At 43.0% G+C, this 20,303-nt stretch overlaps 1 protein-coding gene across 1 annotated transcript; it reads right to left on the bottom strand.

The window, feature by feature from the left end:
• Positions 1-200: 200 nt before the first annotated feature.
• On the bottom strand, positions 201-914 carry LOC142492460 (taste receptor type 2 member 9-like). The gene has a single exon (XM_075595096.1). It carries the CDS (start codon positions 912-914, stop codon positions 201-203), a length of 714 nt encoding a protein of 237 aa, XP_075451211.1.
• Between the last annotated feature and the right edge of the window lie 19,389 nt (positions 915-20,303).

Genomic DNA, 20,303 nt, shown 5'->3' with positions numbered 1-20,303 from the left:
CATGTTTTTTTAAAACAACATATCAATGTAAGAAATATTTAACACCCAGTGTGTGAAAAATAGACAATCTATTTCTACTTTCTTTGTGTCCATTTGAATTGAATGTTATCTGGCAAATACCCATTATTTCTTTCATCTGATTAGACTGCCATCCTTGTTTTGGTCAGTAAAATTGCCATATTGTTTAACAATCTATATATTTACCATGTGGACGTTCCAGTTGTGAAATCTGTGCTGGATTTGGCAGAAATTCTCTGTTTTTGAGTAAACTTCACAGCTCTGTGGCATATATCTAGAAGTGTCTGTTTGAGCTTCTTATTGTAGAATATCAGAACCGCAGAGTGCAGAAACGGATAGGCAGAAGTCAAAATAGAGAGGAACACCAACAAAGGACTTCCAAATGGCAGCACCCGGGAAAATATCACATTCATGCTACTGAAAAAAATGATATTTAGGAGAAGGAAGAAGACCATACTTTTTACTACTCTGTAGTGAGTGTCCAAGCTGGGGCTTCTAATGCTCATGCCACTGCTTCTCATCTGCCTGGTGTGCATCCAAAGCGATTTAATTAAAAGGAAAGTAGCAACACAAAATATGTTGAATGGCAGCGAAGATCCTAAGCCGTATTTAATGGCCTGGTTGGTATGATTTTGCACCACAATAATATCTTGCACGGTGCTGTTTTTCAAGAGGTTGTTCGTTGAATTATTGCCGTTCAAGGTCAAAGCATACCAGCCGAAGGGGAGACTGGAAGCCAGAGAAGTTAGCAGAGATGCCAGAAGTAACCATGGGACTATTTTGTTGATCCGGACTTTCACATAGATGAATAAGGAATGGTTGTAGTTTGTGATTTTAACGCAGTAGTATACACAGAGCACCGTGGCAAACCAGAGACTGGAGAAGTTTACAAACATTCTTACCACCACAAAAAAGGCATAAAAATACATCTGCGAATATAACTCTGGTAAATATATACGAAATATATTATGCAACATAATACCCCATTGAAAACAAAATCTGGACAACCCCAGACACGCCAAGATTTTGTCACTGGTACGAAGGCGCTTAAATGTCATCCATTCCACGCAACTTGTTGCCACAATAAATGAATTTAGTGTAATCCCCAAGATTAACTCAATCCACAGCAGGACTAAGAAACACATACGAAGAGGGAAATCCATTGTCTTGCCTTTGACCTTGATTGTTCTTCACAAATCACTATTTCTGAAACTCTGACACGAGATACCGTCAGTGGCTGAGACAGACAGACTTTGGTTCCCACTTAAGCTGCCCTCACTGTTATATAGAGCTACCACGCTTTGTTATTTACATTACCCACGCACATTCTGGGAGTTAGTTTGATTATGATGCAAATCTACAATTCCATCAATTGTGCATTGGAGGTTTTGCATGAGGTGTTTGTTACACTTGAGTTAGCATTAGGTATTTTTAAAGATTTATTACAACCACAGCCATCACTCTTTATGTTTTTGCTCTCAAGGAAATATCTTCACAGGCTCACCATATTTTTTTAATTCAAAGAAATAAAAAAGGTACATCCTTGGCTCATGTCAAAAAGTTAGGGCATTTCTTGGTTCTCCGCCCAATAACCCTCCATCACTCCTCCATCAACTCACACCTTCTCTGTATAAATGTTAAGCTCCACTGAACAATTGCTCAATCATTATGTTACATCGTTATAGTCAGGGCCGCCAACAGAAATCATGGGGCCCAGGACAAATGAAAGGAGCAGCGCCCCCCGCCCCCCGAACCCATAGCGCACCCTCCCCCCCAGAACCCAAAGCGCATCTACCACGAAAAAACATTTTTTTAGCGCGCATCTTTTACTTAACTGTTTTCTTATTGTGATACAGAAAAAAACATTACAATGCAACCTGTTTATTTTTATATTTTCAACAAAAGACATGTGACTGCCTGCCTTGAATGATGGTGGGTGGGTGAATGAAGGTGGGTGAATGATGGTTGGCAGTGACTGGGAGACAGACAGTGACTGGGTGGGTGACAGTGACTGGGTGGGTGACTTACCTTGACCGGGTGAGTGCTGGTTCCTTCTTCCTTGCTCCCCCCAGTCGCTTCCCCTCCCTGCCCCCGATATCCCCGCGGCAGCTGCCCAGGGCGTGAGGTGGGCTCAGGGGGCACGCAAGAACTGGGCTCAGGGGGTACGCGAGAGGTGGGTTCAGGGGGGCACGCGAGAGGTGGGCTCAGGGGGGCACGCGAGAGGTGGGCTCGGGGGCACGCGAGAGGTGGGCTCGGGGGCACGCGAGAGGTGGGCGGCTGAGGAGGGGGCGGTTGAGACTGGCAGGCTAATCCCGCGGCTGTTGCCCGGGGCAGGAGAAGTTGGGTTGGTCCGCGCGCGCGGGAGAAGTTAGGCCCTCTTAAAAACATTAGGGGCCCCTGGCAAAGCAGTGCACGGGGCCCTGCCTACACAATCACTCACATGAATAAAAATGTAAATTAACGATTTGTTAACAAATAGTTAATATCCCCTGAATATCTAGTTTACAATTTATTCTGACTTCTTACTGTTACAGTGTTATTCATAAAACAATCTTTTATATAACTTTTACAATACCTCACAAGAGAAACATCACTTTGCTATAACTGCTGTACAGTGAAAAAAACTCAACCTGTACCACCTTTTTTATCTGAAGAAATATCACAATAAAGACACAGTCACTGGTATATACTTCTAACCAGTTTTAAACGCCTGTCACGGGAGACGCATTTAATAACACATTTATATTTCGTGGATCCTGATTGAGCAGAACAGGTTGAGCAAAATATACTGAGATTTATTCCCTTGATAGGCAAACACACGACAACTGCAGAATAAACTTAATAATTGCACTTACGGGTAGAGAACCTAACCCAGGTCCTCCCATTTCAAATCTGTCCCATGCCCCTGAGAATTCCACCTTTAAATTCAAAAAAGGGCTATCTGTCGCCCATATAAACATCCGGAGCCTGCTGCCCAAACTGGACGAATTAAGGGCATGGTGCCTTATGCATAAACCAAAAGCCATCGTTCTTACAGAAACATGATTAACCTCTAAAATCCCTGATGCAAATATCACCATTTAGGGATACTCCATTTTTAGGAGAGATAGGTCAAAGAGAGGAGGAGGAGTGTTATTTTATATTGCAGACACATTACAATTTACACTGTTAAATTGCCCCCCAAGCCCACCCTCTTTTGAAATTCTAGTTGGCAAAATCTGCCTCCCCTTTTCTAAGCCCATCTTGCTCGCTGGCGTCTACCGCCCCCCTAAAGCCCCTCTACAATCCCTGACTGATATCACCCAGTTTCTTGGCTCCATTTCCTCTCTGAATGAGAAGAGTGAGCTGCTAGTTCTTGGGGATTTCAACTTCAATTGGCTTGACTCTAAAAACCACAAAATCCAGATACCACTCAATCCACTTAACCTATCACAACTCATTTCCCAACCCACACGGACAAACCTGAAATCACATAACCATTCCTTGCTAGACTGGATTCTCTCCTCAAACCCCAGCAGAATCCAATCCTCTGGCATCCTTCCTGATATTTTCAGTGACCATGCAATAGTGTACTGTGTAAGGAAAATTAAACCTCCCCATTCAAGCCCTAGAGTTCTCCTCACCAGAACATTTAAGAACTTTAACCCACAACAGTTTCTGGATGACCTTACCAACTGCCCACGGCACAGAATCGATTTAATTCCCGACCCTGATTCTGCGCTCGACTATTTCCAATCAGAGTTCTTAAAACTCTGCAATACCCATGCTCCACTACGCAAAATAAGGGTACGGGGGGCCCACCTTCGATGGGTTACAGCTGAACTTATTGCACTCTACCAGCTCAGGGATATCTTGTGGAAAAGCTACAAAGTAACTGGCACTACCAAGGATCTCAATCACTACAGATGCATGCGGAACATGTGCACAAGGCAAACATGGCACGCAAAAGCACAATATTACTCTGACAATCTCCTCCAAAATACATCAAACCCAGCTAACTTCTGGAAGGTTATCAACAATATATTCCAGCCTCCTAACCATCAACAACCAAGTAATATCACTAAGGGGGATATTACTCTGACAAATCCCACTGACATTGCAAATGCATTCAATGATTACTTTGTGGGGTGTGCCACTAACTTATTAGCGAAACGCAGCCCAAACCACAAATCTGAATCTCACCCTGGGAGTACACACATAGCCCCACCCCCTCCCAACACTGCCCACAATTTTCAATTTGGCCCAGTATCTGAAGAGGAGATTACACAAGCGCTCCTCAAACTAAAACTAAGCAGCCAATGCGGACCTGACTTACTACAATCTAGGTTCCTACGACTTGGTGCCCCAGCCATGGCCAAACCAATTGCTTCCATAGTAAACTCTATCCTGTCTGCAGGCCATATCCCTAAGACTTGGAAACTGCCAGAGTTGTCCCAATCTTCAAAAGTGGGGACAAAAACACTGTCTCAAACTACAGGCCAATCTCACTTCTCCCAATTCTATCCAAAGTAATGGAAAAATATGTCCACTCCCAATTAAGAGATTTCTACACCAAGACACATTTCCATAGCCAATTCCAATCTGGCTTTCATCCCAAACACTCCACCGTAACTACCCCGCTAAAAGTTTGCAATGAAATCCAGTGTGGAATGGAACGGGGACAACTCACTGGTGCAGTATTCCTAGATTTTGCAAAGGCTTTTGACATAGTTGATCATGCTATCCTGCTTAACAAACTCCAGAAACTCTGGAATAGGGAAGCATGCTTTAAACTGGTTTCAGTCCTACCTATCAGGTAGATCCCAACATGTGTCCGTCTCAGGCTCTAACTCGAACCCCCTGGATATCACTTGTGGTGTCCCGCAAGGCTCTGTTCTGGGGCCCCTACTCTTCTCAGTGTTCATTAATGATCTTCCCACAGCTTGTAAGGAAGCCTCAATACACATGTATGCAGACGACACAATCCTATATGCACACAGCCAAAGCCTCTTTGACCTTCAACACATACTTCAGTCTGACTTTTTGAGACTCGAAAACTGGATTTCTGAAAACAAACTGTTTTTAAACACTGACAAGACTGGAACAATGGTATTTGGGACCAAGACTAAATTTTTAAAGCTTCCAGCGACTGAGCTCCAGATTAGAACCAACGCCAACACCACCCTAACTCCTGTCACTAGTTTTAAATACCTGGGCTTATGGTTTGACTCCCACTTAACATTCGGGATGCACATTGATACCCTGATAACCAAGACCTATGCCAAACTAAGGGTACTTTACAGGAACAAATCCTACCTAAGTCTCCTGGTCAGAAAGCGTATCGCACAGCAGATGCTAATGCCAATTATTGACTATGGAGACATAGTATATGGCTCGGGACCTCAAACCCACCTTAGCAAACTTGACACCCTCTACAATTCAATTTGTCATTTTGTTCTCCAATGCAACTACAACACACATCACTGCGAAATGCTCAAAGAACTAGATTGGTCATCACTAGAGTCTAGGCGCAAAGTTCACCTTTCCTGTCTTGCCTTTAAATTATTCATGGGCAAGCTACCCAGCTATCTGATCAAGATCCTCACCCCTACCACATGCAGCACCTATCACCTGAGATCAGACTCCAAAAGACTGTTCATGGTCCCAAGGCTCAACAAAGTATCCGGCCGTTCCTCCTTCTCCTACCGTGCACCCCAAAACTGGAACAACCTACCAGAGACTCTCACATCCACCACCAGTTTAAGTTCTTTCAAATCTAATGCTGTCTCACACTTTAATCTGGTCTGTAACTGTTTCATAGGCCCATAATATATATTTTCTTTAACTGTGCATGCAATGTCTTGTATATAATGTATACCCTGTTCATTTATGTAACTGTATTTGTAACCATGTATTATTTGTCTTACTCTGTGCCCAGGACATACTTAAAAACGAGAGGTAACTCTCAATGTATTACTACCTGGTAAAAATTCTTTTATAAATAAAATTATAAATTTATTTATAAAACCTATGCAGACTGTCTCTCCCAGCCACCCCCATATATATTAAATATATCCTCACCACCCCCATATATATTAAATATACCCCCACCTCCCCAATACATATAAAAATATACCCCCACCAACCCAATACATATAACAATATACCCCCACCACCCCAATACATATAAAAATATATCCCCACCACCCCAATACATATAAAATATACCCCCACCGCCCCAATACATAAAAATATGCCCCCAAGACCCCAATGCATATAAAAATATGCCCCCACCACCCCCATACATATTAAATATACCCCCACCACCCCCATATATATTAAATATACCCCCACCACCCCCATATATATATATATATATTAAATATACTCCTACCACCCCAATACATATTAAATATACCCTCACCTCCCCCCACATTGCCCTTACCTTATCTCCTGGAGCACGGAACATGTCTCTGGCTGCCGGGGTGTGGGCTCCGCCCCCGCTGTCCTCTCCTCCAATCAGGGACAGCACACCAGTCCTCCTTGCTCTGCCCAGCCACCATCCCGGCCTGCTCTCTCACTGCCTCCGCCCTCTCAGCACTTAACGCTCGCCGGACAACTGGCAACCCTATGGAGGGGCACGCATGGGCCAGGCACGTGGGGCCCCCCTATGCTGTAGGGCCTCTGGTAGGCGTGCGCAGGGGAAGTTAGGTTGGCGCGCGCGCAGGGGAAGTTAGGTTGGTGCGCGCGCAGGGGAATCCCATGGCACATCCCCTCCGTCCCACGTTGGGGGCTGAGGGGTGGGAGCGGGGGGCGGGGGATGAGGGGGGGGGGTGAGCGGGCCCACAGGCAGCAGGATGGATACCCTGCTTGCGCATGCGCACGGAAAAATAGCCGCCATTTTAAATTTGAAAAAAAAACTTTTTTTTTTTTTACTTTAATGGGCATGTCCGGGCCCCCTGACTCACGGGGCCTGGGATGCCAGTGCCCTCTGTCCCCCCCTGTTGGTGGCCCTGGTTATAGTAGATGAGGTTGAAAAAAGACATACGTCCATCAAGTTCAACCTACTGTATGCTAAATTTAGATGACAGATACTTTATCCTATATTTGTACTTAGAGTATATTGATTCAGAGGAAGTCAAACAAAAAAACAGTGAAATATCATCCAATGATATCTGATAAGGGAAAAAATAAATTCCTTTCTGACCGTAAATATTTAAATATTGGCAATCACATTACTCCCTGGATCAACAGCCTTCCCATGTTTACTTTTTTGGTATATTCCTGTATACCTTTCCTTTCTAAAAAGATGTCCAACCTTTTTTGAAGATATCTAGTGTCTTTGCCATCACAGTCTCCATGGGTAATGAAATACACGTTTTAACTTTTTTGGTGCAGACTGATGCCTCAGACTTTGGCATCGGTGCTGTGCTCAGCTAAGTGGGGGAAGAGGGAGGAGAGCATCCTGTGATGTTCCTGAGCCGCAAATTATTGCCCAGGGAAGTGGCTTATGCCACTATTGAGAAAGAGTGTTTGGCGATCGTATGGGCACTACGCAAGCTGTAGCCCTATCTATACGGTCGCCCGTTCACCGTAATCACGGATCACAAACCTCTAAGTTGGTTACAACGGGTGTCTGGGGAAAATGCCAAGCTGCTGTGCTGGAGTCTTGCCCTGCAAGAGTTTGATTTTACCATACAGCACAAGAAAGGCAGTGTGCATGGCAATGCGGATGGACCAACCCGCAAGGACAGTCCCGATGTGCCTATAACCTCAAGAGTTGTCCGGCCCGTTAATCCACCGGACGAGGCGGTTGTAACAGTACCTAAATTTTGAGGTGGTAAGGTGTGACGGTGAAGGGGTAACCAGGCCAATAATAAAGATATTATGCCTGGCTGGGTGCCCCTGAGCCATATTGGGGAACTGTAAAATGTCAGCTCTGCAACCCAGTAATGGCAGGAACACTGTAATTTCAATGCAAATGTATGTATCTTACTATTCCAGGAGTGTCAAGCAGCGGAGGTTTCCCTGCTGCAGCACAGACCAGAATAGTAAGGCCGGGCAGGGGAATGAATTACATTCCAGTCCCCCGGTATAGGCCCGAGAACCCCAGAACCCAATGGGGGTTCAGAGTATCTCCCACCAGAGATAAGGTGGAGAGAGTAATGTCATTTTTAAGTTAAAGTGTGTTAATGTAGCAGTGCTTTTCTATGAGTGCGTAAAGGAAAAATGGTTTTAAAACCCAGCGCTTGGCAGCATAGCAAGTGGCTTTTAGTTAACTCTCGCTAGGAAGCCCACAGAGCGCTGAGATTTGCTGTGAGCGCCATTCGGGTGAAATCATGAAAAATCATATAGCGCAATTTTTATACATTTATATAATAATAATAATAGCATGTTCTTGTATAGCGCTGCTAATTATACGCAGCGCTTTACAGAGACATTTTGCAGGCACAGGTCCCTGCCCCATAGAGCTTACAATCTATGGTTTTGGTGCCTGAGGCACAAGGAGATAAAGTGACTTGCCCAAGGTCACAAGGAGCCGACACCGGGAATTGAACCAGGTTCAAACCTGCTTCAAACTCTCAGTGCCAGTCAGTGTCTTTACTCACTGAGCCACTCTGTCTCCTTGTATAAAAAATGATGAATGAAAGTCCCCCTATTTTAATGGCTCTAACATGTTAGGCATCTTGGGATTTTCATTTGAAATGCCAGAGACAGAGGAAACACTTAATTTATCATCACTGTCGTTTGGACATGCATGGCAGGAAATTCTTGCAAATGAACGGAGCATCTCCAGCCCCGGACTTCTAAGGCACCCCGCTGGCTTGCTGCTGTGATGTCTGAAAAAGTCCGGAGTTGAAAGGCTCCGACCTACTAAGGTGTGAAGTGGGGAGGTGTAACACAAATATCCCCATCTTAGTGTAAAGTCTGGGCAGTCTAGCAAATGGTGACTCGCCCAGACTGAGTGTCACCAGGTAAGGAGTTTGGGTCTCCTATGCTAAGTGGCAAAAGTGCGAGGTTCACGCATGCCCTTAGCAAACTGAGATGCCACCTCTGCCAGGCTTGAAAGGTATTGGCAACTCCGGGATAGGTGGGGAAAATTATTCCCACGGAGAGATTGGCTGCACGGCTTAAGTATAGGAGTTTGTACTGAATAAGAATCCCTTCTGCCCATCGGAAATCAGATTCATCCAAGTTCCATCTACAGTTCTAATATTCTATAAGATTTGTAACAAGTTTCAGGATTTCGTAAGAACTAAGGTTCCAAGATCCAATACTACAGCGGCAGAACGAATGAAGCAGCCCTGGTGGTGTACACAGTGGTTATGACTGGCGCCACTGACCAAAGACTGTTTCCAGCTCTGTTTGCGAGCAACTCCAGCTCATTTGCCCCCACCCCAGTAAGTGTATTTATAGTGTAATTGTGTGCTACTGTATGTAAGTCAATCTGTGGAAATAAATTATAATTTATTTTATCTCTTCGCTTTGCTCAATCAAAGGATCCGGGTATAAATGTGTTAAAAGTGCTGGTCTCTCATGACATTGTGTCCGCACTACCATCGGTGGACACTCAGCCCTCCTGTTAACTGCAGGTATAATGCACCACACGACCAGTAATGGCCAAATCTCCCACCGGTTGGGGGAAACACTGTTACATTTGGAGGCGCTGCTGAGATCTGTTATCCAAACAGGACAGGCTTTCAGCTAAACAAAGCTGGAAGTAACAAGGTACGCTTCCAGAACAAGTGCTAATGAAGGAGGGAGACTAGGTGTAGTCAGGGGGATAGTGTTCCTTGCAAATAACGACTTAGATGGCCCTATCGGGTGAATGGTCTGGAGACAGGAAGGCTATTGCTGTTCTAAGCCACCCTGAAGAGGGTCCGTGATGCCAGCAGCCATTGGAGTGGCGTAAGGGTACTGAAAGGGAAAAACCCAGAGTACTGCTAGCCTGGCTGGGTGGGTGCCCCTGATACCATATTGATACTGGTATGGAACCACAGACTATGGAACCACAGAGTGCTTGTAATGGACTAAAATCATGTACAGCATATCAACATGGAGCTTTGCTAGCCTGGGGTACATCCTACTCTTGGTGGACTGCTGATCTATTTGCTATAAGGAACCACGGGGAACGGATTCCTGCTGGAATCGTGGTCACTGCATGGTCTGTGAAGAAATTGTGCCCAAAATGGAGGTTCCCTTGCCTGGGAATAGGCCACGTGAGATACAGGACTTAAAATGGAGTTTCTCGCCAAGCTGGAGAGCACATGTGCTGCTTGCAAAAAGGCTGCACGAATACTTTTTGCAGAATTCTGCATGAGTCTGGCGCGAAAGCCAGGACCCCACCCAACCAATGTGACTGGCTCAGCCAAGAGTCCGATTCAAGCCTCATCAGTGTCATCGGGTGTCCCTCCTCTAATTTCCTTCAGAGGGAGGGGAAATGTCAACAGCCACTGCCTAAAGGCTTTGGAGGACCCGTGTCGCCGAAATAAGGCCCAAGGGGATCTGAGTATCCCGAGGACTAAGGTGCACGCTGAGACGGTACCAGACCCAGTCCCCGCAGAGGCACCAGAGACAGTCGGTGAACCAGAACCAGCCCAAGAGATGTCGGATAAGGTGACTGCCTAGGGTGATGAGGCACTGCTGTTCCCAGAGGCGCAGGAGCCAGGAGAGGCCTTGTCTATTGCCGCTGTGGACTCAGAAATGATCCGTGTGTTTCCCCTGCTGATGTGTCCCTATCCTCTTTCTACACCAGTAGCTGTTGGTCTTCAGTGGCGTTGCGGCCACTGTCGATCATGCCGACCGAGACTGACGATAGATCGGATGTTATCAACATCTCTGCACGACAGAGGAGTCATTAATGATGAGTCTACATTTCATGGAGGTGTCCAGAGGCCTATCCAGAAACTTTCTGGTACCTATGGAGGTACTTTCTGGTGCTGATGACCACGTGGCGGTAGCGGCCCACGATAAAGAGTTGAGGAACAAAAGTGGCAGGGGCCAGGGCTCCTGATGCTTTTCCAGGACTCTTTTGGTTACCCACATCCAAGGATCACAGTTTCTAAGGGCCGGGGGCAAATCTCACCATGCACTGTGGGGACAAGTGGGTACCTAGTGTAGTGGGGAAGGGGTTAACCAGGCTTATAATAATGGTCAAGCCCACTTGGTTATCCCTGATCTATGTTTTGGGGTCCTAGAGTATCAGCTCTTGGGCCCGGGCATTGTGTATGCATTACTGTGACTGTGTGAAAAATACTCCAACCTACACAGGGCATAAAGGGTTAATGTTTATCCCCACACTCCAGTCAGGTATATGACTGAGCCGTTTTGTTTTATTAAAAGGTAAATGGGTATGAAGGGTTTAAAATATAACTGCAGGTATAGCAGGGATTCCCCAGTATAGCAGAGGTATCCAGGTACCCGGAATCCAGTTAGGGGTTCAGGAGGGAAATTATATCATGTGTTACATGTATGAATTATGATAACAATGTTTTTGACTAAATGGGAAAAGGGATGGGGTTTTAACCATCCCCAAGATTTATAAGTTAGGGTTTTGAAGTAATGTCATGGGAAGTCAGTTAGATAAACAATCCATTTGCATTTGAAGCAGGGGGAGCTTCAAAGGGGCAGCAAAGCAGTGTAGGAAGGTTGGAGCACAACTGAATACAGGAAAGGAAAAACAATCTGCGAGAGAGTGTGTGTCCCATAAAAATAGTTTAATGGATCAAACCATAAACATACAGTGAGCCCACGGGCCCATCGCGTTTCGAGCAACGCTCTTTATCAAGGTGCATATCGATCCCCTCTTACCTGGTCTCTGATATACACTTAGTTTCCCGCCAAAACCTCCCCGTCCGCTCGGCGCTTAGCCGCGTCACAAGTGGCGCGTCATGCGCGTCGCGCAACGGTGACGTCAGCGCGCACTGCGTGTATACAGATAAGACAAACTTTATTAACAAGTGACAATTTCATAATAATACACTCAAATTAGGCTGCAAACATACAAGACCTGGCTATACAATGCCTTTATAACATGTTAAAATCTATCTATTAAGATGTAGGGGGAAAAAACGATGTCCTTCCACAACCTACGGATATACAAACATACAAAAAAAAAATAAAAAAAATCTGACACAAAATAAACGCTTTTAAAACCCAAAAATCGTAAATCATATACATACATAATGTATATATATCATGATCAACATCTAAAAAAACTAAAAAAACATCGTATAATGAACCATGAAGCACATTCTCCCATAATGCATAAACAAAACTTCAAGAGTGATAATATCAAAATGAAGTATCTAATTGTTTATTTTAATTAATTTTACACAAAAAGGGGAGGATGTGATCAAGAGGTGTAGATCAAAAAACCTGTAATGAAATGGTTAAAAGAAACCGAGAAGAAAATCCTAGGGGTTTAATCAAAACATAAATTGATGAGCATAACCATGGGATGGTAAACAAGTAATACCAACCAGTGCATAAAATTGAATATACTCATATATGTGTAAATAACACATCTGTATAATATTTTAAGCACCGTTATCTTCTCATTCTCCTCCCCATGTGTACTTATGTATATTTAGATATTGTATGATGGAGAATTCTCTACAGCAATAAAGGCATCATCCTAATTACGCAAACTTGGGATGAAATGCACAATTACTCTGACAAGCATTACGTAACAGCAGACAATAGGTTTGGCAATGTTATATATTATCTATCCAAACATATTAATGCAAGAATGGACTAAGATCCCAGTCTGAATTTAGACCATTTGGTATCTTTGTATTTAGGGTGAAGATCCAATAAAGTTCCTTCTTGTCCAGTGAATCTGTTCTATTTCCTCCCCTAATAGGTTTGGGAACATGTTCAATACCCCTGTATTTCAGATTTTTTATACTCCCCAATCTACAGTTGGTGAAGTGTTGGGCGACAGGATGGGTCAGGTCTCCTGATTTAATGAGTCTTATATGCTCTCTCATCCTAGCCTTCAGGGCTCTGGTGGTACGTCCTACGTACTGTTTACCACATCCACAGTCCAAGAGATAGACTGTGAATGTGGTATCGCAATTAATAAATGATGTTATGGGGAATCGTTGCCCTGTGCTGTTTGATACAAATTCTCTACACGACTCCATGTGTGTACAAGACACACATTTAAGACACTTAAAGCAACCTTTAGGAAGATTACGATCCTGACCTGGCACTGATGAAAAAAGACTCCTCGACACATAATTGGCTATTGTCTTAGCTCTCTTGAACACAAACCGTGGCCCTCCTAAGTATACCTTTTGAAGTAATGGATCTGCGGATAGGGTAGACCAGTGCTTCCTAACAATATTCTTTATGCAGTTAGCCTGTGTGCTGTATTGAGTTACAAACACTGGATTTGCCTCCTCCCAGTTTTCTTTTGTTTTCCTTTGTTTAATCAAAAGGTCATTCCTGTTCATGCTTGCTACCTCTTTAAGTGATATTTGCAAATCGGAGTGTGGGTAGCCTCTTTCTACAAATCTCAATAGCATATCTTGAGATTGTTTTACAAAATCCTCATTGTTCGTACAGATACGCCTAAGTCGTATGAATTGTACTTTTGGAATGGATTTTAGTAAGGACCGGGGATGACAGCTGTCAGCTCTCAAATAAGTGTTCCGTGAATTGTGTTTCCTATATACATCCGAACTGATTTTCATATCCATATCGATAAATAATAATAAGTCTAAATATTGGATATGGTGAAAATCATAAGTGTGAGTGAATTTTAAATTTAAATCAGTCGTGTTAAGATAATCTATAAACAATAATAGTGAATCAACACCTCCTTCCCATATAAAAATCAAATCATCTATGTAACGCCGGTAAAAAGTGATAAATTGTCGATAGGGGTTATTATCTCCAAACACGTGGATCGACTCCCACCAGCCTAAAAAAAGGTTGGCGTATGATGGAGCGAAGCTGGTACCCATTGCGGTTCCACGTGTTTGGAGATAAAAAGTCCCATCAAACAAGAAATAATTGTGATAAAGTAAAAAGTGAATACAATCCATGATAAAACTACTTTGAACGAGTGAAAGTGAGGAGTGATCTAGATAGGACCTGACAGCTGCCATCCCATGGTGATGTGCAATAATTGTATATAAGGAGGCCACATCTAGTGTGACCCAGATGTAGTCCCCTTTCCAATCCACCGACTTAAGTAGCTCCAAGAGGTCACCACTATCCCTGATATAGGAGGGCAAGGACCGTACAAATGATTGCAAATAATGGTCTACATATCTTGAGACACCATCTCCCAAAGATCCAATGCTGGCAACTATTGGTCTTCCAGGAGGAGAGACCAACGTCTTATGGACCTTTGGGAGATGGTGAAACACAGGAATGACCGGATAGGCATCAAAAAGAAATTCACATTCCTTATGTCCAAGAACCCCTAGGAGGGATCCTTCTTCTAGAAGTGACCTGAGTTGTTTCAAGAATACGGGAGTAGGGTCATCACGCAGAACAGAGTAGGATAATTTGTCAGTTAATTGGCGAATAGCCTCCTCTTTATACTGTAGTGTACTCTGAACCATGATGGCCCCTCCCTTATCGGCCCCTTTGATAACAATAGATTTATTCATTTGTAATTTATGTAGGGCATCCTTCTCTGACTTGTCGAGATTGTTGAATCTGCTCCGTAGGGGAAACAACTCAAATGTGTATCCCCTAGAGGGCAGAGTCAAGTCCCTCTCAACAAGTTTTTCGAAGGTAGTAAGACAATGTCCCTTCATATGTGAGGGGGGAAAAAACGATTTTTTCTTTAGCCCTGATTCCTGTCTTCCCAAAACATTGGTTAAATCCACAAAATCATCTCTATCTTGGTCTCTTAACAGGGAATCCATGTCACTTAAACAACACTGTTCCTTGAAGGTGAGGGCAGCGCGTGACATGGTGGAGCCAGAGATGGAACTGTCAGCATCCAAGGAACCGACAGGAACCTCAGAGCTAACAGAACCGCACTGACTCCCCCCAACATCATCACTGTTCCTCCCCTCAAAGAATCTTTTAAGAGTCAGTTTTCGGGTATACTTGTTAAGATCTACAATGGTGTCAAATAGTTTCAGCTTGGATACAGGTGCAAACTTTAGTCCTTTATCCAATACTGAGAGTTCCGCACTTGTCAGTTGTATATTGGACAGATTAATGACACCAGTGTCTTTAATTAGGAGTTCTTCTTCCTTTTTGTTGGGTTTCTTTTGTCTTCTTTTTGTCCCTCTCCTTGTGCGTTTGATCGCTCCCAGTTTTTTGAGGACCCAAAATATGTCTTAGTTGGATACTCTTTGTTGTCACTGCTATCCCGCCTACCACGTCCTTGACCCAAGGTGTCCCCTTTATAGTCTCTCTGGGTTCTCAAGTCATGTTGTTCATGTGTGTGTTGTTCGGCCTGATGGGAGGTAGAGGCATGAGAGAATGTGTCACTATCTGAGAAATCTGATTCTCCACTGGTAGTATGTGTAAAGGATATGTTTTTCTTAAGTATTGATTTTTTCTGTGGTTGTTGTTTACCATTTGAATCCTTTTTGGGTGTGGACGAATTAAATTTCTTAGAAGAAGCAGTCCTTTGCCACACATACACTTGGTTGCGAACATAGTCCTGCTTGTCCCTCTCAAATTTTGTTTGTTTTTGTGACATAATTTCTTTTTCCATTACCTCGATATTCTTAGACAAACTCTTATCCAGCTCGTTAAACCCCTCCATATCAATAAATTGACGTAGACCTTTTTGAAGGACACTAATATCCTTGTCCAATAGTTTTTTCTCCTTTGTTTTAAGGTCTATAATCAACTCCATGAGTGTGAAGGAGCAACAATTAAGGGTATCTTTCCACTTGCTCTCGAAGTCTGCACTCACAAACCCAAACGTGGGGGATTTTTTTACTCTTAATCCCCTAGGGATTCTCCTTGTCCTGACATAATTTTGTAGTGTAATGATATCCCACCATGTTCGAATTTGTGTTGTCAATAATTTCTCTAGTTTTGAAAATTGTAATCTGAGATCAGAGAGATCTTCACAATTAGATTCAAGAGTGTTGTCAAATACTTGTTCTGCCCTTTTAGCTCTTTTAGAATTATCAGAGCAACAGAAGGCATACTGTGTGAGATTCTCAGTCTCCACCTGGAGATCTTCCTCGGTTTCAATATCGTGTAGATCCATATTGGAATGCACACACCAAAAATGGTATACGCATATAGAAAAAATAATAAATAAAAATGGGTATACACACACTCTCACTTAGCAGATAAATAATGAATAATTCAATCCATGTGAGCAACCTCACAGTCTATAGATACAACGTAAAAAATGCTGTATGGTGCTCAAAAACATAGATCAAAACAACAATAAGTCCTTAACAGAATAATTCCATCTGTAAAGATCCTAGGGGTACCAGGAAAATAATAGACCAAGAATCCTAATTGGATATGACACCTACTTCCACTATGACACGATGGCCTGGATGGAGTTCCACTAATATAAGTAACAACTCCCACTAGCTAGTGTCCAGTCAGATATATCGCTGTGGAGTAGTAAAGGTGTAAGAGTAGTATTACTCACATCTGGATGGTCTTCATGGTATACCTCCTCTGGTAGGTGCATCCGGTCTTCCAAAGGTGACAGCAAAGCAGTGTAGGAAGGTTGGAGCACAACTGAATACAGGAAAGGAAAAACAATCTGCGAGAGAGTGTGTGTCCCATAAAAATAGTTTAATGGATCAAACCATAAACATACAGTGAGCCCACGGGCCCCCACCAACGCGTTTCGAGCAACGCTCTTTATCAAGGTGCATATTGATCCCCTCTTACCTGGTCTCTGATATACACTTAGTTTCCCGCCAAAACCTCCCCGTCCGCTCGGCGCTTAGCCGCGTCACAAGTGGCGCGTCATGCGCGTCGCGCAACGGTGACGTCAGCGCGCACTGCGTGTATACAGATAAGACAAACTTTATTAACAAGTGACAATTTCATAATAATACACTCAAATTAGGCTGCAAACATACAAGACCTGGCTATACAATGCCTTTATAACATGTTAAAATCTATCTATTAAGACGTAGGGGGAAAAAACGATGTCCTTCCACAACCTACGGATATACAAACATACAAAAAAATAAAATAAATAAATCTGACACAAAATAAACGCTTTTAAAACCCAAAAATCGTAAATCATATACATACATAATGTATATATATCATGATCAACATCTAAAAAAACTAAAAAAACATCGTATAATGAACCATGAAGCACATTCTCCCATAATGCATAAACAACACTTCAAGAGTGATAATATCAAAATGAAGTATCTAATTGTTTATTTTAATTAATTTTACACAAAAAGGGGAGGATGTGATCAAGAGGTGTAGATCAAAAAACCTGTAATGAAATGGTTAAAAGAAACCGAGAAGAAAATCCTAGGGGTTTAATCAAAACATAAACTGATGAGCATAACCATGGGATGGTAAACAAGTAATACCAACCAGTGCATAAAATTGAATATACTCATATATGTGTAAATAACACATCTGTATAATATTTTAAGCACCGTTATCTTCTCATTCTCCACCCCATGTGTACTTATGTATATTTAGATATTGTATGATGGAGAATTCTCTACAGCAATAAAGGCATCATCCTAATTACGCAAACTTGGGATGAAATGCACAATTACTCTGACAAGCATTACGTAACAGCAGACAATAGGTTTGGCAATGTTATATATTATCTATCCAAACATATTAATGCAAGAATGGACTAAGATCCCAGTCTGAATTTAGACCATTTGGTATCTTTGTATTTAGGGTGAAGATCCAATAAAGTTCCTTCTTGTCTAGTGAATCTGTTCTATTTCCTCCCCTAATAGGTTTGGGAACATGTTCAATACCCCTGTATTTCAGATTTTTTATACTCCCCAATCTACAGTTGGTGAAGTGTTGGGCGACAGGATGGGTCAGGTCTCCTGATTTAATGAGTCTTATATGCTCTCTCATCCTAGCCTTCAGGGCTCTGGTGGTACGTCCTACGTACTGTTTACCACATCCACAGTCCAAGAGATAGACTGTGAATGTGGTATCGCAATTAATAAATGATGTTATGGGGAATCGTTGCCCTGTGCTGTTTGATACAAATTCTCTACACGACTCCATGTGTGTACAAGACACACATTTAAGACACTTAAAGCAACCTTTAGGAAGATTACGATCCTGACCTGGCACTGATGAAAAAAGACTCCTCGACACATAATTGGCTATTGTCTTAGCTCTCTTGAACACAAACCGTGGCCCTCCTAAGTATACCTTTTGAAGTAATGGATCTGCGGATAGGGTAGACCAGTGCTTCCTAACAATATTCTTTATGCAGTTAGCCTGTGTGCTGTATTGAGTTACAAACACTGGATTTGCCTCCTCCCAGTTTTCTTTTGTTTTCCTTTGTTTAATCAAAAGGTCATTCCTGTTCATGCTTGCTACCTCTTTAAGTGATATTTGCAAATCGGAGTGTGGGTAGCCTCTTTCTACAAATCTCAATAGCATATCTTGAGATTGTTTTACAAAATCCTCATTGTTCGTACAGATACGCCTAAGTCGTATGAATTGTCCTTTTGGAATGGATTTTAGTAAGGACCGGGGATGACAGCTGTCAGCTCTCAAATAAGTGTTCCGTGAATTGTGTTTCCTATATACATCCGAACTGATTTTCATATCCATATCGATAAATAATAATAAGTCTAAATATTGGATATGGTGAAAATCATAAGTGTGAGTGAATTTTAAATTTAAATCATTCGTGTTAAGATAATCTATAAACAATAATAGTGAATCAACACCTCCTTCCCATATAAAAATCAAATCATCTATGTAACGCCGGTAAAAAGTGATAAATTGTCGATAGGGGTTATTATCTCCAAACACGTGGATCGACTCCCACCAGCCTAAAAAAAGGTTGGCGTATGATGGAGCGAAGCTGGTACCCATTGCGGTTCCACTAGTTTGGAGATAAAAAGTCCCATCAAACAAGAAATAATTGTGATAAAGTAAAAAGTGAATACAATCCATGATAAAACTACTTTGAACGAGTGAAAGTGAGGAGTGATCTAGATAGGACCTGACAGCTGCCATCCCATGGTGATGTGCAATAATTGTATATAAGGAGGCCACATCTAGTGTGACCCAGATGTAGGGCGGACATTGCTCTGGTTGCTATTGACTGTTGGTAGGCTACACTAAGCTACTCAGGAGACGCAGACGGCAGAGTTCCCTAACCGCCGAGTTTGGAGAGGGAGCTGGTGACTGCCCGTAGTCCAACCCCTGATCGATGACACGTGCCGACGTCACGAGTCACCTGACGCGGAAGTGGACGAGATCGCCGATCGAGTGAAGGAGGAGGGCTGAGATTCACCTAACCTGAACAAGCAGACGAATAAAGTACCTCTGTTCCTGCAGTCACTCTTAGTACCGAAGTGTCTGTACCAACTATCCTGCTGTGAGTGTTTATAACCGTTTTTAATTGCTTATAAACCTAACTTTACTACTCTATGGGCCTTGCGCTTTTTTCTTTTTGTCATCCCGTCTCTAGTTTCTCCTGGTCCCGAGGTTGGTTCCAGATGTAACGAAGCTGCAAACCCATTTTTTGCGAATCAAGATTGGACCCTTTATTTTGGGCACACATTATGTGAAAGTCTTCTACATATTAAGTATCATTTTTTATTGTTCTAAGTAATTGTTTTCATTTAAATTCACTGTGTTAATCCCTTCCTTCTTTTATATGTCATTGTATATATATTAATCTACAAGTAAGAGCGCTGGTGGACACAGTTGATAGCAGAGGGGTTAATACCCACCTGTTCCTGACTGTGTCAAACTTATTCATTAACCATATTAATGACCAATCATGAGCCAGACCAGGTGCCCTCCTCCTGGCTGTACTTAAGAGCAGTACCGCCCTAAATTTAACAGTGTCCTTCTCCCACTGAGGATGGCAGGTCACACAACTGGGAGCCTGAGATTGGGGCCTTCCTTTGTTCTCTTCCCTCTGGGGGAGAGTGAGTGTGGACCATATCTCTGCCTCTACTAGGACGAGCTAGGATGGCTGTGGGTTCCCTTGGCCTTTAGTGACAGTCCAATCCTTCAGGGAGAGCTGAGAGCACTGCATTGGGCAGAATCCTGCCATGTAACTGTGCTGTACAGAAGACAATATAGCGTTCCTGCTGTTATATACTGCCTGCCTGATGCATGACCTTACTGTGGGGAGAGGTAATAGTTCTACCGTG

Source organism: Ascaphus truei, chromosome 4, assembly GCF_040206685.1.
Source record: "Ascaphus truei isolate aAscTru1 chromosome 4, aAscTru1.hap1, whole genome shotgun sequence".
Classification (NCBI taxonomy): domain Eukaryota; kingdom Metazoa; phylum Chordata; class Amphibia; order Anura; family Ascaphidae; genus Ascaphus; species Ascaphus truei.
Note: the sequence above shows the minus strand (reverse complement) of the source record. Positions and strands in the feature narration are given on the sequence as shown.

Coding starts and splice junctions, on each gene's coding strand:
- LOC142492460 (XM_075595096.1), bottom strand. CDS start 914: ATGTTTGTAAACTTCTCCAGTCTCTGGTTTGCCACGGTGCTCTGTGTA.